Below are 24,930 nucleotides of genomic sequence, written 5' to 3' on the forward strand. Positions count from 1 at the left end.
TTAGAGCGCTACGGCACGTGTGTGCCCTCACTGAGCCTGCTTGCTGCTAGGCAGTGGCTGCCTTTCCCTGCTGCGGGCTGTTCTGCCTGCAAAAGGAACAGAGACTTGTGGTGCGCAGAGGCTGTCGCTGTCCTGCAGATGGTCTGTCTCTGCCGGCAGTCCCCGAGCATGGCTGGAGGAATGCTGCCGGGGTTGTGCCATGTGCAGGGGCAGGACTGTAACGCATCACGACTACGTGCTGTACGGCTTCGACGTTCTCATAGCTTTGTGTGTCTTGTTCTGGGTCAGGGAACTTACGCGTAGTACCTTCACGTTGCCGTTAGTTTGCTGCCTATTCATTCCAGTGTCCTGGACATCTAAGAAGGGGACCATGTGAGAAAGGGGGGGGGAGCGCGTTCACCCTCTCCGCCACACGTACTGCTCATAAGCAGACCTGCGTCTCCCACGCTACAGCTGCCCCTTGCTCAACACTTGGTTTCTAGCGTTAGTGCCGCTCATTTCTGCCTATGCCTTTCCCCACATCAGCCAAATGGACAGAACTGGAGCTGCCTCTTCCACTTCACCTGGCTCCCTCCTCCTGAGGGAACAAGCAAAACTAACTACTGCATTCACCCCCTGGACACAAGTATTAAGCTGCTTACAGTTCATATGTACATATGGTGTACTTTATTTTCAGTAGAGCATTACATAGTATGAAAGTGTTGGATTTTGTACAGATGTCCCTGTATGTACAGAACTAAATAAAACGGATCTCTTGGAAAGACACATTGGACTCCAGCTCTGATGTTCCAACACACAGTCCCTGTCCTGGGAGGGGCTCTAGCGTGGAGAGGGACTTCTCTAGCACTGACAGCACGGGGACAAATCCAGTGTTTGTCCCAAGGGAATCTGGGCAACACCGGCCATGCTCCCTCCCTCCACGCACACACAGGTATGGAAGCCGGTCAGGCTCCTCGGAGGCAGAGGAAGCCAACACAAGGACATCACGGCGACTTAACGCCCCAGCCAGAACCAGGGAAGAGGAGCAGGGAGGGAAGTCGGACAGTGCCAGTGGGAGAAACTGGAAGGTCGATGCTGGCAAGTCCCGTCACCACCCGGCTCCGAGGCAGTGGACGCCTGCCATGCCTGCACGGCAGAGGGAGGGCGAGGGTTGGGAGCCCCCGCGCCGCAGCTTGGCCCTCACTTCCACTCGGGCCTGGGGCCACTGAGGCTCTGCCGGGCCTGCAGCGTGCGCTGCACCACGTCCTTCCATTGGTCCTCCGAGATCTGGCTGGCCCAGGCGGGGATGCCCAGGGTGGGAAGCTTCACGCCGGCCATCGTCCTCTTCACCAGCTCCACGTGCTCTGGGGACAGAGAGGGGATGAGACCGCGGCCGAGCCCTGCGCGGGGCGGCCGGGAGGGCCCGGCCGGAGACGCCATTACCTGCGTCCATGGGGATGGAGCTGCGGCTGCTCTGAGCTGCGGCGCCTTCCGCCGCCGCCTCCTCCTCCTCCTCCTCCTCGCTGTCCGCCGGCGGGTCCGGCAGGTGCAGCCTCAGCATCTGCAGAGACAGGCGGGCAGCGGGGGTGGGGCCCGTTCCCCCCCGCGGGACCGCGCCGCCGGGCCTCCCCCGGGCCTCCCCCGGGCCTCCCCCGGGCCTCCCCCGGGCCTCCCCGGCCCACCCCGGCGGGAGGCGCTGGGCGGTACCTGCAGCCGCTCCTGCAGGCCGGGACCCGCCTCGGCGCAGCCCGCCGGGGCGGAGGGGGGGCCCGCCTCGCCGGGGCCCGGCTCCGGCTCCTGGCTCAGCGGCTGGTACAAGTACCCGCCGCCGCCTTCCTCCTCCTCCTCCTCCTCCTCCTCCTCCTCTTCCTCATCGCCGCTCCAGCCCGCCGCGCCGTCGGGGGCCTCCGGCGGCCCCGGCTCCTCGGGACACACCCGCTCCGGCCCCATGCTCCGCGCCACCGCCATCCACCGGGCGCGGCGCCGGGGAGGCCCCGCCGCCGCCCGGAAGCGCCGCCGCTGCCGCGGGGCACTGTGGGTGTTGTAGTCCCGCGGCGCGGGGGGCCGCCGGCGCGCGCCGCCGCTGCCCTCCCCCGCCGCCCCCCGGCCTCTCCAGGCGCCGCCGCATCGCGCCCGGCCGCGGGGCCGGCGACGGCACCGGGGGGGGGCGGCCGGGCCCGGGGCGGGGCGGGGCACGGAAGGTGCCACCCGCGAGGGGGGCCCGGGCCCGGCACCCTCGGCGGGGCCCCGCGGGGCCGTGCTGCCCCGGCGGGGGAGGGCGCCCGCGGTCCCGGGCGGGCGGGGCGGCGCCGGACTACAAGTCCCAGGGAGCGGCGGGCGCGGCCGTCGGAGCGGGGCTGCCGGGCCGCCTTCCCGCCGCCAGGTACGGGGCCGGGGCTGAGAGGGACCGGCCGTTGGGGCGGGGCGCTGGCGGAGCTGGGCCGGGGCCGGGGGGGGCGGCTGGAGATACCGCCGAGCCCCTCCGTCAAGGCCTGGCCTGGGGGCTCGGGGCCGCCGCCCTCCCCGGTTGCCCTCGGCCGCGGGGCGGGCGGGGAAGGGCCCTCGGGCGGCGGTTGTTGGCGCGGGGCGGCCGGCCCTCCTCCCCGGGGCTGGCGGGTCCCTGCCGGGGAGGCTGCCCTCCTCCTCCTCCTCCTCCTCCTCCTCGCCCCGCTGTAAGCGCGGCGGGGCCTTCTCCCTCCACCCCCTTTACGCTTTCACCCGGCTTGGCCACGGCGGTAGGCTTGGGGCTGCACGCCTGGTCCTTCCTGGCCCCGTGGGCCAAGGACGGGGAGAAGAAGTCTCGCGTGGCAGGGCAAGGAGCGACACGGGCGGGCGCCCTGACCCTGCCCCGGCTGCGTGCGGCCGCCCGCTCGGAGGGTGCCGAGGAAGAAAACGGGGCGGCTTCGGGCGAAGCGAGAAACGCCACCTTCGCTGTCACCGCGGCTTTCCTGAGCCCGCTCCCTCCCACGAGCCATGGCAGAAACGGCTTGACGGTAGCCAGAGGCCGAGACACGTTCCTGGCAGGGGAGAGGCGGTCGAGGAACGTCTCCGAGGCTTGAGGCGCGCTCTGTTGAGAAGCGGCAGCGGGCTTTGGGAGGCAGGGTGAGGAAGGGGAGAAGTCAGCTCGGAAGGTGCGGAATCTTAGCTGGGCTTTGGGCAAAAGGAAGTCAGCGGTGGGCAAAATATTTGTGCAAAAATAAGGAGGCGGTGCCGCTGTCTGCAGGGAGGGAGGCTGGAATCAATTTCTGCCCGAGCGGTGGGGTCTGTGATTCCCGTGTCTAACACGAGCTTCCAGATCGGTCTCGGTTAACAAGCTCAGGGGTTGTTCCTAGCACCGTCTAGTTTACTGGCGCTGGAATTGCGTTGCGAGTGTCCAAGCTGCTGAATGTGCAAGCTTGCAATTTCACGCTGCCTTAGCATAAATAGTCAAAGCATCAGATAAATGTCAAGCACGAGCGAAGCAAGCGGGTTGTTCTCCTGCTATCTCTAACAGTAAGTTGGGTGTGCTTGAAATAGAACTGGCTGTATGGACTGCTGTGAGCTGGCTGGGCTATTTTAAGTGTTACTAAACCTTGCGGCTGGCATCTTTTGGGAGACGGGACCGAGGCAACCACACGGTAGGATTTGCTCTCCGGAGCGACTTTGCAGGGGCAGCAGGCTGCTCTGCTTGGGGTGGTGCTGTAATTCTGGGGGTGACAGAGCGAGACCTTGAAAATCCAGGCCGCTTTCTGCTGGGTTTCTCCCCCTTGCTGTGGGAACTGACTGCAGCAAGGCTAATCTGAGCAGCTTTCAGAAATGGCTCTAGGTTTCTTTCTGCGTGCATAGAGGAATGAGGCAGCCCAGTGAACCCTCTTTGCACAAGGAAGTGGATCCAAGGATATATATTTTTCTTCTAAGATTATCATCTGACTGCTGTACTTGGAGATGGTCGGTAGCTTTTTCTCTCGAATGAAATGTTTTCATAGTTAATTGTAGGGATTGAAAATAGAAAGTCTAAATCAAATACAACAAACAGCTGAAAAATCTGACTGTAAAAACCACGATCTCTCTTTTCTTCTTCTTTTTTTTTCTTTTTCCATCTATGCCACTTTGCTCAAGTCACCACAACAGTTTTGGAAGGTAAGCTAGCGAGAAATCGTCGAGTGATTTTTCTGGTGATCTCGGATGGCTATATGCTGCGCCGGTAGACTCTTCTTAGGTGTAAGCTGGGGCGGTTGGGATGAAGGTTGTTTCAGGCATCGTGTGCATCTTCCGACAGCAGCACAGCCAGAGTTTTGGGAGTGTTGTCTATAGGTGCTGTATACGAAGAACGCAAAACTGACTTAAAATCCGGTTGTTGCCTTGCTTAGCAGTGAAACGCCCCGGGTGAATTGCTGCGTTCCCTTTGCCGGATGTCAGCGCTGATGAAGAACAAGGGAGGTGTTGAAGGACGTCCATAGCTATTTCTCTGCTAACAGGCTTGTGAGCTTCCACTTGTGGTCAGGTGTCACGCCTGACTGCAGCGGCGGAGCCAGCCTGTGGTCACCCCACGGCTGTTGTTTCACCACTTACCCTGGAAGCGCATACCTGGGCTTGTGGTGCTGGGCAGGGTCAGCGGAGGGCTTCAGGCATTTCTGTGGGACCACAGCAGGTTATTTATTCTTAATTTTAGCCTCCCTGTGCATAATGGCACAGGAACAACTCATTGCTGTGCTCACTTAATTTCCAGCATCATCAGCGTCAGGTACTGCAGCAGCAGGTGAAGTGCAACCTGATTTTCAGACACGTTCTTATTCCCAGCAATTGATGACAGGACCTACTAGAGTTTCAACCCAAATTTCTCTGCGTTCTCTGGGCTTGACTGTAACTCTGGATAGATGATGCCAGACCAGGGAAATGGGGAGTTGTGACGATTGCGTGATTACTGCCTGCGTGAGTGCAAAATGAAATTAAAAGAGCTATCAGTTTTTGGAGAGGTGAAGTGGGGAGCTGACACGTGCATCGGTAAAAGGAAGCGGTGGCTGGAACAGAAGCGCACGTGTCCTTCCGCGAAGGAGACCCCGAGTGCGTGCATGTGCGTGGTCAGGATGCTCAGCACGTCGCTTCTCCCAGCTGAGACTGGGGGAAGAGAAGTGGCCAGAGTTTCCTGGTCTAAGGTGAGCGAGCGTATGCCAAGCTAACAGAGCATGTGGGAGCGCGGTTCCTTTGGTTTTGTTTCATCCAGAAAAATCCCTTCTCTCGCTGTGTGAGAAACTTGTGCTTGTTTCGATGGAGCTTTTTGGTCTCCCTGTAAGGGTACAGTCATAGTTCCTGGGGGCGTTGGGGCACGATTCCAGCTGGACGTGCTAAATCGGTCAAAGGAGATTCCTCAGACCTTCAGGCAGCTTCTGCTGCGGGCGCAGACGAACTGCAGAGGCTGCTCTGGGGAGGAGAGGAGTGGCTCAGCAGTGTCCAGACAAGGGACACGCGCTTAGCTCAGTGTCTGCATGAATCCGCGTAGAAGGCAACCCTCCTCTTCCCCTGCTGGCTTTTGGTAGTAGCAATAGCTTCTGTGATTTAAACGATTCAAGCTTAGTTTTTCTGTGGTGTGAAAGCCCTTCCTCTGATCCACGATGAATGTTAGTGTCGCTGACTGTCCCTTTGGTTCGGGGTGCGGAGTGAAAAAGCAGCTGGTTTGCCTGAGCTGGGATGTGTACCACCTCCTGCAGCCGGTGCCCTCCCAGTTCTCTGGTACAATTTGCTTCTGCCTTATCAATATTTCTGTGTTTTATAGCCTACGTCCCTGTTGCTGGTGTCCTAAATGAGAAATCACATCATGTATTTTGCATAACTTCAATATTGTGCAGTTGGGGGAAATTGTTAGTAAACGGTTTCGTATCGATTTTGCTGTTCCCCTCTCCCTCGACTGTGCCCTGTGTCATCTTTAGAGAAATCTGAGGCACGCTGCCTAATGTCAAGTGTATTGATGCCTCCTATTAAGAAGTCCTCATAGGAATGAGGTTGGAAAGTGTTACGTATCATATAAATTATCATTGGAAATCAAAACCTGAAGTGGAACTTAACGGGGTGCATAGTTGTAGGACAGAAAATAACTTTTTCTCAAAAAATGTGTTCAACTCATATTTGCGGGTAGGGCAGAGAGGGGAATGGCAGGAGGAAGGTTGACTTTGGGGCAGAAGACTGCTCTGAAAGGCAGGAGAGGAGAGACGCTGGAGCTGGAGGCAGAAAGCACGGGGAGGAGTGTGGGGTCCTCGGGAGACAGGGCTGTGCGTGGCTGAAAAGGGGAGAGCAAGCGCTTGCCGAAGGCGGGAAGGTGTTGTGACAGTTTCGGGGTGGGGTTGTGGCCAGTGGCAGAAGAGGAAAATGGAGTCTGGCTGGATGTTTTTATTACAGTGTAGAGAAGAGCACTCGGGTTTGGGAAAACCCCGGCAGCTTGTTAAATCCTGCGTTTTCCTTTGCCTTTTAATAGATGATCCTGTCAGGATCGCTTCACGCTTCCGATCGTTTTCTTTTCGTAAAGCGAGTGAGCGTGTCTGCGTGCCCTGGGTCTGACGAGCGGCAGCGAGAGGCTGTGCTGGCTAAGCTTTCCGTTTGCTCTGAAGGGGTATCCCCGTCCCGAGCCAAGGTGAGGCGCAGCCGACTTCAACCCTATGGCCCCCACCACCACCCCCGGACCTGTGTACAACCTCCTGCCTCCTGGGAAGGGCTGACCTCTGGAAAAACCCTGCCCAGAAATTGTAATTGTAGGAAACAACATTGCACCATTGTTGCTACAACATCATTGTTTCCTGTGGTGTAACCAGCTGGGCCTTGGGCTCTTGCCTCCCAGTTGACCAGATCAACTCCTTAGGATGAGCAGCCTTCGTTTCCTGTGTTCCTATGGCTAATCTTAATTACGAAACTCGTCAGGCGGGGTAGCTGGCTCCTGTTGGAGTGAAAGGACCAGCGTCCTGCTCTGGCAGCAGCGTGCTCCTCGGCACGTGGCTCGAGTGAACCCCTGAGGGTGAAGAAGACATTTCCCAGCCTTTCTGGCCAAAAAGGCAAGCGGCTTGGTACGACGGCTGCCTGCCGTGCCAGGCTGCTGCGCTCCTCTACCCCAGGAGGAGCCAAGTGGAGAACTTGGAAATAAGATTCATCCTCTTCATCTTCCAGGATCGGGCTCAGTCTGAAGGGTGTTGAAAATACTGATGCTGGTGATAAAGTCCAGTTAAGCTCCTTGAGGAGCCTCTTACAGAATCACTTAACCAAGAAGTGATTTTGAGGGAAATATTGGTTAGGTTTCTCACTGATAACGCATGACTGAGGCAGGAAACAGATTTAGATATGTGAAGCCTTCAAAATAGCCTGAAAGGTGACTTTGGTGATCTCCATGGAAACTCATCTATTCTGTAGCTTCGCAGAGGACCTATACAAGAGCTGCTGCCTGGCTTAAAAAAGTAGTATAGTACTTTAAAAAAACAAAACCCGAACCTGCTAGATCTGAATTTGGGGTAGTCCGGGACATAGAGTGAAGCATGGCCTGTAGCAGAGGGGGGCTGTTCCTGGGCCCTTCTGGAGCAGCTCTGCTGGAGAAAAGCTTGATGTGACTTTCTGGGTCGCTGACTGCAATTTAGGGCACGGTGGTGGCCACAGAAAGAAGTGGCTTCGCAGGAGGGACTCCTTGGTCTGCGCTCATCTGTTACAAGTAAGCCTGCAGGATGCTCGCCGTTTGGACTTTGCACGCATTCTGTTGCTGTAACTTTTGGGTACAGCGCACGCTCTGGCTGCCAGTCTCTATTTTGGGAATAACCTAAAAAAGAAATTACTCAAATTTTGCTGAGATTTAGGAGCTCTGGAATGAGGCAACTGGTTTCTGGATGTTTTGGAACTGTCTGTAGCATGCATGGCGGGAGCTGGAAGCCTGAGCTCTGCTCCGTGCCGGGAGCTCCCTGTTGGGCGGCATCCTCCGAGTCTTTCCCCAGGTGGGGATAAAATGGGAGTGTGCAGGTGGGCCAGATGCTGCGGTGACCAGGCTGCTGGTGGGCCGTACGGCTGCCTGGCTGTGAGCGGTGGTTCTGCTTGGCTGAAGGGCCGGGGCAGGCCACTTGGAGCGGAGCAGCATGGCGCTGCCCCTTCTTGCTGCCCTCCAGCTACTTCAGAAACTTTAAACGGGAGGAAAGTTCTCCTTGTGAAAGCTCACTACTCTCCAAAAAGAAAAGGGATGGAGAAAACGTGTAGGAATTTTTAGTCCTCGTTCTAAGGCAAATTTCTCTGCGTTCTGCAAATGCTAAAACTGGGTGTGGGGTGGGAGCGCGCTGACTGCGTCTTCCAAGAAGCTAGAGCCAAGCAATAAAAAAAGAGAATTTTCTTTAGGCTGTCTGAAACACTGATGTCTCTTCTAATGGCTGTTTTTCAGCTGGGGGAAAATAGTTAAAGAATTGAACTGACCTGCTTTTTCAGAAGCACCCGGGCAGGACTGCACTCCAGGTCTTTAGATCCAAAGCAGAATCTCTGCAAAAATCAGCTGTGGTGACTTCTCTAAGAGCCGATCTAAGCTGCCTGTTTGAAGCGTGAAACATATCAGTTTCGTAACTGAGATACGATGTTATGCCTGGATTTGCTGCGGGAGGAAAAGGCCTTATTCTGATCGTTAGCAAAGAGCTTTCTCCCCAGGCTAGGGGGTTTCTGTTCCCTCGTGTTTAATTAAGCTGGACCCTAGTGCTCAAATCAGCGAGTCCAAATGCTAGTGTCATAGTCCACCCCTGTATCGGGGAGTCGCTTGCTTTTTGTGGCGGTGGTTCTTTGGGGTTTTTTGTCAGGTGTTTTTTGGTTTTGTTTTGGTTTTTTTTAAGTATTTTTCCTCTGCTGTTTCTCACAACTGACCCAAGGAGCACGCACTCTTCCCTCTGGCTCTGTTCTTTTCACCTTCACAATTGGCTCTCGCTGTGTGTTTTCATTCATGCGGACAAATTGTTCTGGCGTGTACGTGATGTGTACATGACCGGGGCACGGCCTGGCGCGCAGCACTCGGCTGCCTTCGCCAAAGGTGCTTGGCTTGGGCTGCCTGTACAGCCAACCTGAGGGGTTTTTTGTATGCGAGGGCACCTCTGCTCACTCTTCCGAGCCTTGCTCAGGTTATGGTACCTGCCTTGTGTCCCCTTCCCAAGGGAGAGTAAAACTGCCTCCAGTTGGGAGGCAGACGAGTGAGGATACAGCAATGTGACCTTTGTAGTTGGCATTCAAGAAAGACAGGAAGACCTGCGAGATGGATTGTGTGATTTTGGCATTCTGTCTCTGTTACAGAGCCAGGTGACGTCGTGGTGGCCCAGGAAGCATGCAGCTGTGGCGCTGGGGGCCCTGAAGACTGTCTGGCTCGCAGGGAGGAATGCTACGGTGGGCAGTGCACTTGGAAGGTGGGCCGCGGAGGGTGAACCACGCGGCCGTGGCCGTCGGGCACAAGGTCTATTCCTTCGGTGGATATTGTTCTGGAGAAGACTATGAGACTCTGCGGCAGATTGACGTCCATGTTTTTAATGCAGGTAAACGTGTCCTCGTGGTGCACGAAGGAGTGGCTTGCTGGGCTCGGTTATTAGTTTTCTTGCCCACTGCTGCTTAACATGTTACACTCTGTAACACGCTGTCTGACTCTAATTTCCAAAAAAAGTTATCAGCGTAGATGGGAGCCTCTTCCCTTGCGCAGCCCTGTATTTTCAGCTTCAGGGGCAGGGCGCAGAGGGGCTGTAGTTCACCAGACTGCTAGGATAAGGACTCGGTAGAGGTACCCACATAGCCAATGGCTTGTTTTGTCCTTGTTCTCTGTGAACACTAACTCAACTAGGTGCAAAGAGGCAATGTTCAGCTGGTTCAGGTCCCCCATCCAGTTTGCAGCATGACCATGCTCAGCTGCCCCTAGCGTGGAAGGGATAGGGTGGGAGCCAGTGCCCTCAGTTAAGTCTCCAGGTTTAGGATCCTGAGCTGTTTCCCTGTGGGAGCAGCTGACAACCGCTGCCAGCATGATGGAGTCGGTAGGTGCATGTGGCTAGGACGGAGGCCTTCCCATTTTGGCAGCAGCTACCACACAGATTCACAACGTGGCTGAGGAAAGCATCTGGAGCCCGAGCCATTTGTGTAGGGTAGCCGGTATCTGTCAGGAGGCTGAGTTGGAGCCATGACTGTGCTGGGAGAGGCTGTATTTCTTGATTCAGAGCTCTTTGAACTGAAGAGGTTACTGAGCTGGTCCATGAAGTATTTCCCTATAACTAGGCAGGTGGTTGAAAAACTGCCCAGATGCTTGGAGGGGCCCAGCTGAACAGGCACAAGAGCAGAGAACCAACAACCGGTTTTGCAGACTGGACAGCATGCTGAATGCTCTCCTGACACACGGCATGTAGATAAATCTAGTTCGTCTGTAAGATGCAGTGAATTCACTCCTTTAAATCTGACTGTGGAGAAGGCTGACTTGTCCAGTAGTGGATAAAGGCATCGGTTACACAGGGCTGCCAAGCTGACCTGCTCGCAGTATAGAGGGGAGTGTGGCTCGGGATCTTGTGAACAAAGACATTCCTCTCTATCCAGAGAGACTGGGCTCTCACACTCAGGACAGTTGAAGGTTGTAGCTTGTAAAATGTGCCAGCAGAGCACTGCTCTAATGGTGGAAGTGTAACTACTGTGCCCAAAGGAATGCTCTTACATTGTCTTCCCTTCTTACCACTCCCAAATATTAATGTGTCGCGATGCCGCAGCCAGCACGCGGGAGGTGACGCTGGCTTCCCAAGCCCTTGCTCAGTTGGCATTGCCAGGTTCCAGTGCTGAAGCCAAGATACCAGATTTTGAATGATCTCTTTCAATCTTCCAAAGAGGAAGACTGTGTTTTAGATAGGAAACATCCCATCCAGCTTGACTTTAGCATTGGCTGTGCTTCCTCAGTGCCCTTTCTGCCCCTGGGGTAGACGCTCACCTTTTAAGATGAGCCTGACCCTTTCCCTTCCCCTATGTTAGTATTTCAGGGGAACTGCAGACTGTTTTCTGCTATATTCCGTGTTGAAAACAAAACTGGAGCCTGTGTGTGTGGTAGAGGGAGGGTGTCTGGGTGCTGTTATGTAATGGCTGTGTAACACTCGCTGTGGCTCTTGCACTGTCATTAAACCCTCTAATACCTGTTGACTGCTCTGGCTGCTGCTGAACGTGACGTACAGGCTGCCAGGAAGGAGAACCTGTAATCACAAGGAACTCCTATTAGTAACACAAGGTTAGCAGGGAGAACTCGGGTACGGATGGGGGTAAAGGAGACAGACAGCTGTCTCATCTAAAGGTTAAAAACCAAAACAAAGGCAAACAAACCCCGTTCCTACAAAGCTGCTGCGTTGCTTTACTTAAACTGCCCTCCTGCAAGTCCACATGATGCTTTTAGGCGTGTTCTCTTGCATTTTACTGCAGTGTAGTATTCCTGTGTGGCGCATTCTCCCAGCTTTGAGTCTCTTCAAAAATGTCACTAGCCTGAAGTCGTGTCTGCATTCATTATCACCGCTGCACTTTTTCCTTTCCCTATTTTGTGTGTGTATGTGTGTGTGTGTGCTGTACCTTCACTCACAGTCTAGGATGAGCCGGAGTGGAAACCTCATCAGTGTAATTGGTGCAGAATGGAGCTTATATGTGTCCTGAGTCCTCTGGTCCTCTAGTCTTGCCTGTGATGGGGGCCTGTGGAAAACTGTGCTTCCATGTTCCTTAACTAGCTACTACTCAGGGTCAGACACAGCTTTGTCTTGTGTACTTGCTTCTGCACCTTGCCATAGGGCAAAAAAGCGCCGTGCTTTTGGGTTGTGACCTGTGAGCACGTGTAGCGGGCTTAGCATTTGACATGGGCTCAAACTTGTGCTTTCAGTGTCTCTGCGCTGGATCAAGCTGCCTCCGGTGTGGACAAACAGCCGAGACCACGTGAGAGAGGTGCCCTACATGAGGTACGGGCACTCAGCAGTGCTCATAGACGACACCGTCTACATATGGGGTGGTCGCAACGACACTGAGGGAGCCTGCAACGTACTCTATGCCTTTGATGTCAGTAAGTTCCAGCTTCTCACTCTTCCTGCGCTTGATGAGACCTTTTCTCTGCTCCACGACGCTGCTCCTCAACTTGTTTTCCTGTTCCTCGGTCTCCCTACAAAGTGGTGGCCTGGAGGAAATGGTGCAAATGGGGAATTGGTTGTTGCTGGCTGTTTCAGCAGGTTTAGAAGGGGAGCAGGGTGACTAGTGTGTCTGCCCACTTGTCTCTCTTTAAAAGCCTTTGAACGGAGTTTACTGAGCTTGTCTAATAGTCAGACTGGTTTTAATTTTTCTATCAGCTTTGTGTGCTCTCTCTGATAGTAACTACAACTGAAGCATTCTCTCTGTGTGATGTATTATTCCTTAACTGTGGCTGAAGCTTGCAAGCGAGAAGGAGCTAGAGCTCTCGAGGATTGTGGTTCCTCTCCAGGGTGGTCCTTCTTTCTGAAAGGATGAAGGAGAGTGAGGAATAAAACACAGAAGTAGTCAGGAACAGGATGGCAAAATAAGGCAAGGCACGAGTCAAGTTAGATAAACCTGAAAGAGAAACTCCTTGAGCCTTTTGACTGGCTTCTCCATAGTGCTGCTGGAGCACCTGGGGAGAACAGGCACCATCAGGAACTGGGTGGGCAGGAGTGTCAGGAAAAGAAGGGAGTACACCTGGATTATGGAGGCAAGTTCATCTGAGTGCTGACCAGTAACTGGCTTCCTGGACTTGCAAGGAAACTGCTTGCTCTGGTGCTTGCTCATGGGTTCCCTTCTCCAGGAAATGTCTTCCCCTGACACATGCAGCTGGGAAGCCACCAGTAAACCTCTGCCTACGCAAGGGCCTTGTAGTGGGAGCTGCCTGGTCTCCCTGCCAACTCCAGCCCTTTAGCATTAGGTGAAAATTAATGGAAAGGTGAGACTTCACTCCTGGTCCAAACCCTCTGCAGCTGTCCGTACATGCTGTGCCTGTCCCCTGCCAGTCCTGGAAAGTGAGGCTGGCAGTCGCAGTCCCATGTCTGTGGTGTAAATTCCACTATAAGAGTGACGTCAGGCTGGATGAAGTCCCGGCTGAGTGCAATTTTGTCCCCTGGGGTGCCGAGCAGATCGCAAGGCGAGGTCTTTTCCATCTCTAATTTGACATGTTGCGCTTGGGTGAGCTCTTGCTGCTACCGGGTGCTTGGGCTTGGAAGCAGCCCCATGAAGGAAAGGAACTCGATAGCCGCTGCAGCTTTCTCACTAGAGGCTGCCTAGGGATTCTGTTGACCTTGCAAGACCCTTTGTGTGGTTCCAGCTGGAGCTTAGGTGGATAGCTGTGGCCACAGGCCAAGTTCAGAGAAGTTATCCTCGTGAAGAATGTTGCTTTGGCTCCAGTGTTACTGCTTCCTGAAATAAGCACTGCTCTTGGCAGCTTACAGCAGTTAGGGAGGGTGGGGGGAATGTCTCCTGCTGCCTCGAGGCTTATCTGTGCCTCTCTGGGCTCTTGGGACAGGTGCCTGTTTGTGCTTGGCAGTGAGTTGCTGGCTTAGCTCCATGTTGCCCTGGCATGGAGAACAGCTCTGGTTGGATTTAAAATCCTCCCCTAAATCAAGCCAACCCCTGGAGCGTGCGGGCTAAGGGGCTGAATCTGGCTGGTGCGGGCTCACGGGGAGTAGTGCAAAGGGAACCGTGAAGGGTGGAGAGTGAGGAAGGCTCCCCTTGAAGAGAGGATGAGAATGTAACAAGAGGAGCAGATAAGATAGGGAGACCTGCGCTGCAGAGGTGGGGACGTGCCCGGTAGCTCTGCTGATATGGTGAGCTTGTGGTTAAGTGGCTTCTGCCTGGATTTGAGCGAGCTGTTTTTCCTCAGTCAGTCAGCATCTCCACGCCGTGAGGTCAGTGGAGCCACTTAGCATCACTGCTTCATTGTAATTGAAACTGTAAATGCAGAGTCGATAAGTGACTCACGAGTAGGCTTTGCAAGTGATTCAATAAAAATAACATTGCTCAAGCAGCGCTGTACTACTCGCGCTTGAAACGTGAGTTGTTTGTCAGGTCGGGCAGAGTCAGCGGCTGTGCCCAGGAGCTGAGACCTCTGCCACCGTGCCCCTCTGTGGAGGCTCAGGCAGGCAGCCTTGCCTGAAGAAGCTTGCAGCCTTTCCAGAGAAGCAGATGCTGTGTGTGCGAGAGAGAAGGATTTCTGTCTTAGAAATGAAGAACAGTAGTAAAGAGCTATCCTACCCCAACACCTACCGCATTTTCTTAGCATTGCCTCCTGTTTTGTTTCAGACACGCACAAGTGGTTCACGCCAAAGGTGTCTGGAATGGTCCCAGGAGCACGAGACGGGCACTCAGCTTGTGTCCTAGCAAAGAGCATGTTTATCTTCGGAGGCTACGAACAGCTGGTGAGTAGTCTCTGTGACTGTTCTTTGGCGATCTCTTGGTAAAGAGGGGGTTCCTACCCAGGACGTTGGTAGAGGCAGGATACGGGGACATGTTTGTAGCCATAGTTGCTTTCATTTTATAACTCAGCAAAATTATGGCATTACATACCCAGGTTATGCTTATAGTTTTGTGGAGAAGATGGTTGGGAAAGTAGGCCTAAAAAAGTGGATTTTTTTTTTTCTTCCCCAAAATATATAGATATAGAGAGGTAAAAATATAAATATTTTTGTATATAAAAATTCTTTTTTTCGGCTCATTTCTCAGCCAAATTTAGATAGATAAATACATCACATTTTTAATAAATATGTATTGATCTACATTTATTTTAATGTGGCTGAGAAATGACCCAGAAAAATCACTTTCCAATGTCTGCAGTGTTGCTGTGAGGTTTTGTCCTAATCTGGTGCATGTTCCCTGTATTCTGTACTTGCTGATCACCTCCAGCGAACGCTTGCTTGCCCTCCCATTAAGAACACCTTGAGCCGAAGGTCATCCTGCACTAGCTGTCGGTGTGCCTAATGCTCCTTTGAGCAAATCCTTATGCTCTGATCGTAAGAAGTGTGTAAATATCACTTCAGCCTATCACCAGGCTCCAGAAAAGCTATGCAAAGTCACATCCGTTTATTTGGACGAAAGCTGGGGCTCTGTTACGGCAGTCCCTGGGTTATTCCCCCTCTTCTGAGGACAACAGTGTGCCAAATCCATGATCTTGATTACAGCAGCAGGAGCAGTTCAAATGTGGCTTGTTTTTAACCGAGACCAAACAAGCCTGTAGCTGTCTCGCTGCCATCTCCCCTGCCTGGAGGAGCAGGAGTCTGTGCTGTTTGTGTGGATGCAGGCTCTTCCAGGCAGCTAGCTGCAGGCAAGTTTTGGGGGATCCTCAGAACCCCGAGTGTATTCGCTTCTGGACGTTTAGCTTCCTAGAAGTAACCTTAGCTTCCACCTCTCATCAGGTGGCCTTAGCAGAGCCAGTTTGACTGTCCCGTTAGTGCCTCTTTCTTCTGTCACTGCACGGAGTGGAGGCAGGGTTCTGCTGTGAACGTACGTATTGCGTGCAGGACAGCCTTGGGGCTGAGCACCAAATGAATGGGAAAGCTGCAGGGAGAGACAGGACACCTTTGAGGAGAAAAGGGGCTTTGCCTCCCTCTCAAGTGATACATGTGCTGCCTACCCTGACGTTTTGGAGCAAGCACCATGTCTCTTAGGAGGTACTGACTCCAGAGGGATGCTCCAGGTCTGTAGGACAGCATCCTTCCTGGGGCCAGACGTGACCAGGCTTCTCAGTCAGTCCCTTTGTGACCAGGCTGCCCTGCTGTCTTCCAGGCTGACTGCTTTTCAAACGATATCCATAAGTTGGACACCACAAACATGATGTGGACCTTAATCTCTGCCAAGGTCAGTGTCTGCTTTTCACTCTGGTTTGTGGAGGAAGTCTCGTATCTGCTGTTCTCTGGGGTAGCTGCCCACACTTGTCTCACAGCTTCTGTCTGCTGTGGCTGGGATCTGCAGGAGGGGAAGTTCTCCAGGAGAAGGCAGCCACCCCAACTTCCCCATCAAGATATGTCATCTGCTGGGGTAATCTGCATTCTTTCTCTCCTTCTGTTTTACCCTGTCCCTGCAGGGTACACCAGCTCGCTGGAGAGACTTCCATTCAGCTACCATCATTGGAACAAAGATGTACGTATTTGGTGGCAGAGCTGATCGTTTTGGGCCATTTCACTCCAACAATGAGATCTACTGTAACCGCATTAAAGTATTTGATACAGAAACAAACTCCTGGCTGGACTCCCCTCCAACTCCAGTGCTCCCTGAAGGCCGGCGGAGCCATTCAGCATGTGAGTGTGGGTCTGCTGAGAGAGGAGGACAGTGGAAGGAAATTCCTGCCTGCCTCAGAAGGGGTGTCTGGTCCGCTGGGTAGAGATGTGGGTCAGCAAGGGGTGCACAGAGCCTGGCTTCTGTGGAAAGCTGCTGCCCACTAAAAAGCCTGGCGTGTGGCCCTGCGCATGAAGGTGATGTAAGCGAAGGTGGATAACCAGCGCCACTTTGCTTTGTGTGTGATGTTGGGACAGGGACCTGCTGGGCTCTACCTTGGGTGGCACACTGATGTCTATGCTTACTCCCCACAGTCAGCTACAATGGGGAGCTATATGTATTTGGTGGCTACAACGCACGCCTGAACAGACACTTCCACGACCTCTGGAAATTCAATCCAGGTATTTATGCTTTTAACTTGTTGCAGTGATAGTGCTCGAGGCCTTCAAGCGTGCGAGCGCTCAGGTGAGCGTACTCTCCGAGGGCTAGGAGCCTGCCTGGGGGGAAATGGCTCTTCCAACAGTATTGACAGGAACTTGCTACCGTGCTTGGGACCCCTGTTCCTCCTCAGACTCTCTCCAAATCTCAGTTAGAAAGTGGAAAAGGAAGTACTGGTGAAAGACACAGCTAATCAATGGGTGGTTGGCAAAATTTTGTCGTGTTGTTGTTGTTTGTCTTGTTACTCTCTTGTTAAATATGCGGAAGTGTTGGCAGAAAAGAAGACATGGGGAAGCAATGGGGTCAGGGAAGCGAGAGACTGTAGCTGGGGAAACCACTCAGCTTGAGCTGCAGCATCACCATACCACACTCTCTTGGTACCAGGTCAAACTGTGCAGCAGAAGGGGTGGTTCTTCAGCTGGTACCCTGAATATCAGTCAACTGAGAGCTGTTTTAGGGTCCTCAGGCACTTTTCACAGTCAGTTAGACTGATTTTGTTTGCTAATTGCTTTCCATAGTAAAGTTACTCGAGAGCAGCCAACTGGCTGTTCCCCAAACTGATCTAGGAGCTAGTGTGAGAGCTCCTGAAGGTTTCAGGGCTGTGCGTTTAGTGAGTAATCGTCCCCCAGCGTCCTTGCCACAGAGAGCAGCAAGGACAAAGGCTGCTGTCTTCTCCGCCTGGTTCAGTTCCCCGTGCTCCCACAACCAGGCTGTCCCAGCAGTCTCCACTCTTATAGGATGCTCGGCATTCACAGTGGCTGCCAGCAGATGGAGGTGGTTCTTTGGTCTTCCTCCAGATCTGGATCGCAGCAGGGTGCTGGGGAAGGGAGGCTGCCCGCTCCTGGAGCTCTGCCCTGTACAGCTCCCTGTGACATCCAACCTACTGCCGCAGCAGCCCCTGGGTCCTGGCACTCAGGCTTTGCAAGTCGAAGGCCTCGACCTGCAACGCCTGTTTCAGCAGGCAGACCTCCAGGGCTGCGCCTGGCATCTAGGCGACACTTCAGTAACAACCTCATAGAAATGCATCGTTTTGCCTTTAGTGAGAAGAGGAGGTCAACAGGGAGGGTGGGTGTTGGCTTGTTGGTGTCTGTGGGGCAGTGGGCCTCCCGTTTTGCTGTGATCTGTTTAAATCTGTAACTGGGTCTTGGCCAGGCTCTTGTGACAAGCTGGTGCGCTCTTTTTCCATCCCTTAGTTTCTCTTTCTTGGAGGAAGATTGAGCCCAAGGGGAAAGGCCCGTGTCCTCGACGCCGGCAGTGCTGCTGCAGAGTGGGGGACAAAATCATTCTCTTTGGAGGCACCAGGTGAGTTGCGTGGGGTGACTCTGTGAGAGGGTTTGCCGTTCCCTTCAGCACAGCGTCCCTCCACGCTCTGCCCCACGCTGTAGTCAGATGCGCTTTAGAGGCACGTGGCAATTGTCCGTCTACCTTACAAGTGTAAGAAATCATGTAGATCAGGGCTCCTCTGGAAAAAGGCGAGGTGGAGGTTGAAGATGTCATGTAAGCTTGTAAAGCACCTGGTGACAAGCCTTCTTGTACAAGTGGAGGCAGAAGTATGTAACACGCTGTTCAGAAGGGGTTGTGCAGTGGTCAAGGTTTCTGTGAGAGAGGTGGTGGGGAGGGGGGGAAGAGATGCTGCTGTCAGAAGGACGAGTATCCTCGTCTGCTGTGCTGTAGCAGACCTCAGACTGACTTATCCTCTCCCACATGCTGCCCTCCCACCAGAGTTTCTTTCTTTCACTGGCAAGTGTGGTGTCTGCCAAGCTGCAGTGGGACGTCGGCTCAGCTGGGAGCTCTTTGAGGAGCCCATACGCAAGACAAAGCAACATTCCCTTCTGTGCCAGTCTTCCTTAGCAAAGTTTCCATTCACAAAAGGGATCTGGTGTTAAGGATTTAGCTGTCAAACACTGGAAGTGATACTGTCAGGGTGCAGGGCAGCTGGATGTGGCCAAGAGCCTTAACAGCTGCTAAAAGAAAGGAAGTGGCCCATCACCAGGACACGCTCTATGTTGTCTGGAATGACAAATTGCAGCTCTGAAGCACAGGCCTGTTTGCCGGTATCTACCTTGTAGAGACATCTGAAAACACTTTCAGCCCTCCACATGGTTTGGAAAGCTTTGGGGCTTTCTCTGGGACTCTGGCAGTGGCTTTTTGGGGATACTTCTGAAGACAGGTTGGGGCAGAGGACAAGGCAGGGCAGGTTCCGCTGATGGGCTGACCATACCAGTGTGCGATGGAGCAAAGGGCCTTCAGGCCCCAGGAGTGCTGGGGGGGTGTGCTTTGTTGTAGGATGTCTGTGTGTGTGTGAGGGAGTGCTCAGCGCAGGTGAGGTATGCAGAGGTGCTGAGTTTATCCAGTCTCCTCAACGGATACTGGGTGCTGCTCTGTACGGTAGAAGGTTTGGCAGGGCTTGATGGCAGCTTTGGATGCCCTCAGATGCTGCGGTGTGGATTTGTGTCACAGCAGCAGCTGAACTCTGGTGTTAAACCTAGGCACTCCTAGGAAGCGCTAGGAAACCACAACAAATTTGACACCAGCTTTTTAGAGTTTGGCCCACCTCTGCCAGGCAACACAGCAGCGCCTCATCTTCTCCACCGAACAACTTCAGTACTCAGCTTGCTCCTTAATCCAGGCTCAACCCCGATGCAAGCCAGTTCACCAGCACCAGTTTGGGATAGAAGAGCTGCTGGCAGCCCGGCATGTGGCCTGCTTGGGCTGGAGGGAGGGTCTTGCAGGCTGGGGAAGGGGGAGACAGGAGTGGGGATTGTGCTTGCTTCCTGTAACAGTTATCAGGTGTATTCTGGAGCTGCCTGGCGAGATAAGAAGTTTTCCAGGAAGTCGTTGTAATGGAGAACTCCCTGTGGTCTGCCTCCTGACCCGTGCTCCCCTGCCTGGGGAGGGGGAGGCGGAGCGCACAGCACGGGGGATCTGGCAAGGGGGTCTGGCCGGGCTCCTCGGCGGGTGAGCCGGCAGGCCCGGCTTGCCAGGCAGCAGCACTGGGGGACGGGAAGGCAAAACCCCTCTGTGTCCTGCCTTCCCTTACAGGATTCACGTCCGCTGTAGACTGTTCAAGAGGCACTTCTGCAGGGTGCCTGCTCCTGTGGGATCCAAATGCTCAGTTTCTTTTGTAGTCCTGCCCAGAGCCTGGACTTTTGCCCCAGCTGTGGTCTCTCACTGTGGCCAGCAGCAATCCTGTCACTTGTGTCCCATGTAAGTGACCAGGAAGTCACGTAGCGCTAAGCTCAGGGTTCCCGTTAGCTGTGTCACAGTTGTGGCCCTGGTCTGGTTTCCTCCCAAGCCCACCAGCACTTCAGCATGTAGAGACCATCCACAAGGGAGAACGAGGAATGCTATAAACCGGAGTTTAGCTGAACAGATGCCGATCCAGGTTTGGCTTGAGGCTGTGTTTTCCCTGACAAGGGCAGGCTCTGGCGAGGGAGCAGGGGGTCTTGCTGGGTGCTCGGTGCAGGGCCCAAAAGCATTCTGCAACACGCCGAGTTGCTGTGCAGCCGGAACAAGCGGTTTTGCTGGGCTCTGGCTGGCAAAGGGGTGCCCTGAACCCTGCTCTCTGGGAGTTGTGGCTCTCCTGGTCTTGAACTCCAGGCTTTCCCTAGCTGCTTGCAGTTTGGTGATTAAAACCACAGATGTGGTGCCTGCTGGCTTTCCTTTGAAAGATAAGGGACGGTCTAGGGTTTCCTGTGACGTGGTTGTGAGATTAGATTGTGGCGTGGTGAGCATACAAGGGTGGAATTAAAGGGGCTTTTGCCTGTGTCCGGGCAAATGGGACCCGTCAGCAACAGGTCTTCTCTGCCAGCAGTGAGCTGTGCCCCGCCGTTTGTGCTGGGGTTTTGGGAACCTGCGACGGGCAGGTACTCTCTCATCTCCTGTGAGATGTGAGGCTTAGTGGGCCATAGGTGGGGAAGCAAGTGACACTGGGGTGAGAAGTCACTGCATGGGGTCCCAGCATGGGGTCCCTAGTGAGGACAGACTAAATTGCCTTGTCACAAACCAAAGCAGGACTTAAAACGCCTTTCTTTTCTTTCAAATTCTCCAAACGACCATCAGGCATGTGAGTGCTTTCCCCTGGTCCAAGCACTACTGTTCCAGCACAGGCTGTTCTCCCTGTGCTAGGGGATGCAGCGACCAGTCTCTCGGATGCTTTGGCAGTTCCATCAAGACCGCAGAGGCAGGGAACCATAGGTGAGGCTGGCTGTTCCCTAGAAATGCCTGAAGTCATAGCTCCTCGCTAGCATTCCAGGACCAACATCAGACAGGAGTATCGGCAATTGGGATTGGCTTAAAACGACTGCTGCACCGATCAGTGCCTGACACATGCTCAGTTACCGTTCTCTGAAATGCCGTCCCCATTTTGGCACAACCAGGGAGCTGTGGCTGGAGCCCACAGTGATTCCTGCGGTCAGACTGAGAAATGTCTGTGCTTGCACTGCCACGCAGATATTTCCCAGCTGCTTTCTCTACCCTTCTCTTACAACATCTCAATGGCCGTGCCGAAAAAATTGCAGTAGATCTTAGCCGCATGAGAACTGGAGTGATGAACAGCGTGTGGCTGGGCAGAATCTGTTTCAGACCTTGCACTGTTGTGCTTGGCACACAACTTCAGTTCGTGCAGCAGCACCCAAAAGCAGTCCAGCTGCTGGCCTAGTCAGGGGAATGCAAGCTAATAAAATAGCTGCAGGTTGCTAACCTGTGGGGTTTTTGCTGGACAGTTTGTGCTAATGCAGCAGGTTATAATGCAGCAGTAATAGCCACGCGTGGCTATTACGAACAAAGAGGGAAAGAGCTGCCGCTAAGCCAGACGAAGACCTCAGCATCTGCTTCAGGTGCTTATTCTCTGCTGCTGCTTTCACTCCTCTGTAGAAGTTGAACTTCTGCAAAGCACCTTCCATGTTGTCCTCAGAGAAAGCAGCTTGGCTTATCGCACTCTGGCCCTCTGCAGTGCTGGGGCAGTGTGCTACAGCGCAAGCTGCCTCTGTCCCCAGCAGCGTCCATGCTTCTGAGAGCTTACGGACAGGAGAATCTAGCTCACAGGTTTCCGTGGTGCGACCCACGAGTAACATATGGCACGTGGCAGTCTGCAAACGTTTCGTGCAGCCCTGGGAAGCTAGAGCTGAGGAGGGCAGGGGGGGCGCAGCAGTGCTGCTGAAGCATATGGCTCCTTTTGTTGCTTCTCCAGGTTGCAGAAAATTTGGATGGCCACTAGCTACTTGCTGAGTCTGCCACCATCTCTGGAGGCAGATCATGGCTCCCATGATCTGCGGCCCTGCAGCACAACTAGAGAGCCATGCAAAAAGTCCTCTTGGGTATCCAGCTTATCTCACCTACCTCACTGGGGACACCAGCACAGCTTTTTGGACTTTTTACTGTGCCATTGTGTGGTGTCTGATTCTTCCTAGATCAGTCGCCTGTCTCATGTGATGTTCTCCCAAATCCTTGTACTTCCCTTTGTGTGCTTCCCCTTGGCCGTGAGGTGAAGCTGGCCTGAGGTCTGTAAAAAGACACAGTGGGGGCTGCGTCCTGCTGTCCCACGTGGTGTTTGGGGCCAGGCAGGGATGGTTTGACCCCTGCCTGCCCAGGCAGTTTGATCTGTATGTTTCCTAACATGTTACTAGGGCCGCCTTCTGTGATACAGCATTGCTGTGAAGCTGGTTAGTCTCCAGCAGTGCGCTGGGTTCTCTAGGTGATGCCAGGCTGTCTGGCCCTGCCTGCTGTGGGGCAGCCCATGGGGCCTGTTTATCACACAAAGAGCAGGACAGATGCCTGTGCAAGCATGCCTGCCTTGAAGAGCTGCTGTAACATCCCTTCTCCAGCCGGCTCAGAGTCATCCTCAGCCTCATCCTGGGGCTCAGCTTTGGGTCTCTGAGTGGAGCTCTTTGGAGGGTGGGATCCACTGAAATTGCTGAGCAAATAGAGCCCTGAAACAAGCCTTAGCTCTGGAACTGAGGTTCATCAAGCATGCCCTGAGGGTGGGTGCCACAGTTCTGCGGGAGGCTCCAGGATTGGAGAGTGGTTTGGGAGCTACCTGGGGAAGGAGGAGTGTGAAACCAGCCAGAGGCTGGTCAATGTACAAGAAGGGAAAAGGGATGTTCCCTGCAGAGTGGGATGGGTGCTTGGAGGTGCAGCAAAGTAACAGAGGCGGAGTGAGTTGAGGGGGAGGCTCGCACCTGGAGTCACTGTGGTTGTGCGTGAGGAGGAGGCAGCTCCCCCGTTCCCTGCTGCTATGGCTTGCAGAGGAGATGGTGTGTGTTTCTGCCCAGCTGCTGGGGCAGCCGGGCAGCCCTGGCTCTGTGCAGCTCTGCCTATTCTGTGAAGAGCTGGGAGAGTGATGGCTTTGGGCGCTGCTGGGGGAAGCAGCGGGACAGGAGGGATCAGAGGGTCCCTGCATGGGGCAGGCAGGCCAGGAACAGTCCTGGACTTGCTCAGCTCTTGGGGATCCCAAGGGACCCCAACTGGTGTACGAGTGTTTTCGCTCTGACTGACACACTTTGCTTGGCTTCTGCAGCCCGTCTCCAGAGGAGGGAATGGGTGATGAATTCGACCTGATGGATCACTCGGATCTCTACATCCTCGACTTCAGTACGTGAGCACTCCCCACCCAGCTTGCGCCTCTCACCGCAAGGTGCCCTGTGAGCAGGCCCTGTCGTGAAGCACTGTACTGAGTCCTACATGGCTCCAGGTGCCTGCCTCTCGGAGCCAGGCAGCTGTCTCTTGCTGGTGTACATGGCTTAAGGCAGACCAGCCAGAGATGCAGCCATGCTTGCAGGCCTGAGCTGGGCTCATGGCTCTTCATACGCTCCTTCATGCAGACTTGTGGGAGCACAGAAAACTGCTCCAGCCTGTCCCTGGTGTGCACCCTGCCTTGCCCCTCAGAGGGGTGGCGGGGTGCTCTGTCCCATTTCCTATGGCATTGATTGCACGATGCCTGGACCTCCCCCCAGTGCCCAGATGAGGACTGCTGTGGCTAACTGCCCTCTTTCCGCAGGCCCCAGTCTGAAGACGCTGTGTAAGCTAGCAGTGATTCAGTACAGCCTGGACCAGTCCTGCCTTCCCCACGACATCAGGTACTGTGTGCCTTGCCGGGAGGCCACCCCATGGGTTGTCCCTGTCCTTAGGGTGCTCCAGCCCTGGCTGAGGGCTGCCTGAGGCCCTCCTTGGCACTGTGCAGCTTCAGGGCAGGCTGGGCTGGAGACCACAGCTGAGGCTGATGTGCAGCAGAGCTGCTCCAGCCCTGGGCACTGTGTTTGTGCTTTCTCTCAGTGTATCCCATCCGTGTGTTACAGATGGGAGCTCTCTGCCATGACAACAAACAGCACCATCAGCCGCCCCATCGTCTCCTCCCAGGGCTGACGCCGGCTCATCCTTCTACCACTCTGCCCTCACCCCTCCACACACTGACCTGTTGCTCCACTGCCTGCATGAGTTTTTAGCCCTTTCAAGCAAGGAACATGTGAGCTCAGTTTGCCTTGCCCTAGCCAGGCCTTGCTCTGCCCTTGTCACGCTTTGGGCAGCACAAGTGTGCAGGCAGAGCAGGCTGCTGGGGAAGAAATCGGCTTGCCCCAGCAGCACAACTGTGAACCCCCCTCCTTGCTGATGGCTCCAGCATCTCCTGCCCTCCTTCCCCTCGCCTGTGGAGCTGCAGCTGTGCTGACCTGGTCCCCGGCCACTTTCCAAAGGCCTGAATGAACTCCTACCACCAGCCATGGCCCCAGGATTGGCCTCGGGCTATGAACTGTTCCTGCGCTGCCTCGAGAGAGCGGGGACATCCACGCCTGCACCTGCCAGTGCTGACCAGCTTCCTGGCACCGGATGGCAGGTCCCAGCCCCGAGCTGAGCCTGATGTGGGGACCTGGGCCCAGCTGGACCCTCTGCCCAGCTCCCGTTGTAAAACAGCAACTGGGGGGAGTTTTATAAACGCTGAGGCAGACATAGTTTCTGCTGCTCTGTGTGTCCTAGCAGGTGAACCGGAGAAGGTATAGGAGGGGGGAGACTGAACCAGGTGCTTTCCCTCCCAGCTGCAGGCCACCCCTGGCTTGTGGCTGGTGTGAGCTGCAGACCTGGCTGGGGTGGGAGAAGGGGAGGTGGGCACCCCACAGCAGCACTGCCCTGGCGCACCTGCCTCCTGCCCGGGGCTGTGCCGCCCTGCGAGAGGGCAGGGAGGAAGATGGTGCGTGTCTCCTGGGCTGTGCTGCCCCACAGCTTTCTGCCCCAGGGAGGGAGGTGGAGGGATGTCTGGGGCAGCCTTCCCTTCCCGGGCAGCACAGAGGACTGTGCCCGAGCCCC

General features: G+C 54.7%; 2 protein-coding genes across 2 annotated transcripts; one reads left to right on the forward strand and one right to left on the reverse strand.

Annotated features, from left to right (window-relative positions):
* Positions 1–1,156: 1,156 nt before the first annotated feature.
* Positions 1,157–1,947, reverse strand: MEA1 (male-enhanced antigen 1). Its single transcript, XM_059832982.1, has 3 exons — positions 1,687–1,947; positions 1,423–1,540; positions 1,157–1,343 (listed from the first exon to the last, which is right to left on the reverse strand). The coding sequence occupies exons 1-3, from the start codon at positions 1,945–1,947 to the stop codon at positions 1,180–1,182; spliced, it is 543 nt and encodes a 180-aa protein (XP_059688965.1). The 3' UTR covers positions 1,157–1,179.
* Positions 1,948–3,959: 2,012 nt separating this feature from the next.
* KLHDC3 (kelch domain containing 3) lies at positions 3,960–24,572 on the forward strand. The gene is made up of 11 exons (XM_009818300.2): positions 3,960–4,098; positions 9,241–9,476; positions 11,819–11,995; positions 14,230–14,345; positions 15,709–15,780; positions 16,007–16,220; positions 16,512–16,598; positions 17,829–17,937; positions 23,153–23,226; positions 23,633–23,711; positions 23,931–24,572. The coding sequence occupies exons 2-11, from the start codon at positions 9,323–9,325 to the stop codon at positions 23,995–23,997; spliced, it is 1,149 nt and encodes a 382-aa protein (XP_009816602.1). The 5' UTR covers positions 3,960–4,098; positions 9,241–9,322; the 3' UTR covers positions 23,998–24,572.
* Positions 24,573–24,930: the final 358 nt, after the last annotated feature.

Source organism: Gavia stellata, chromosome 37, assembly GCF_030936135.1.
Source record: "Gavia stellata isolate bGavSte3 chromosome 37, bGavSte3.hap2, whole genome shotgun sequence".
Taxonomy (NCBI): Eukaryota; Metazoa; Chordata; class Aves; order Gaviiformes; family Gaviidae; genus Gavia; species Gavia stellata.

Excerpts from the sequence above, each read along its gene's own strand:
- KLHDC3 (XM_009818300.2), top strand. The coding sequence starts at position 9,323 with ATGCTACGGTGGGCAGTGCACTTGGAAGGTGGGCCGCGGAGGGTGAAC. Across the intron at positions 9,477-11,818 it reads CGTCCATGTTTTTAATGCAG|TGTCTCTGCGCTGGATCAAG; the intron begins GTAAACGTGTCC and ends TTGTGCTTTCAG. Across the intron at positions 16,221-16,511 it reads CCGGCGGAGCCATTCAGCAT|TCAGCTACAATGGGGAGCTA; the intron begins GTGAGTGTGGGT and ends TACTCCCCACAG.
- MEA1 (XM_059832982.1), bottom strand. The coding sequence starts at position 1,947 with ATGGCGGTGGCGCGGAGCATGGGGCCGGAGCGGGTGTGTCCCGAGGAG. Across the intron at positions 1,541-1,686 it reads GCCTGCAGGAGCGGCTGCAG|ATGCTGAGGCTGCACCTGCC; the intron begins GTACCGCCCAGC and ends CTGTCTCTGCAG. Across the intron at positions 1,344-1,422 it reads CTCCATCCCCATGGACGCAG|AGCACGTGGAGCTGGTGAAG; the intron begins GTAATGGCGTCT and ends CTCTGTCCCCAG.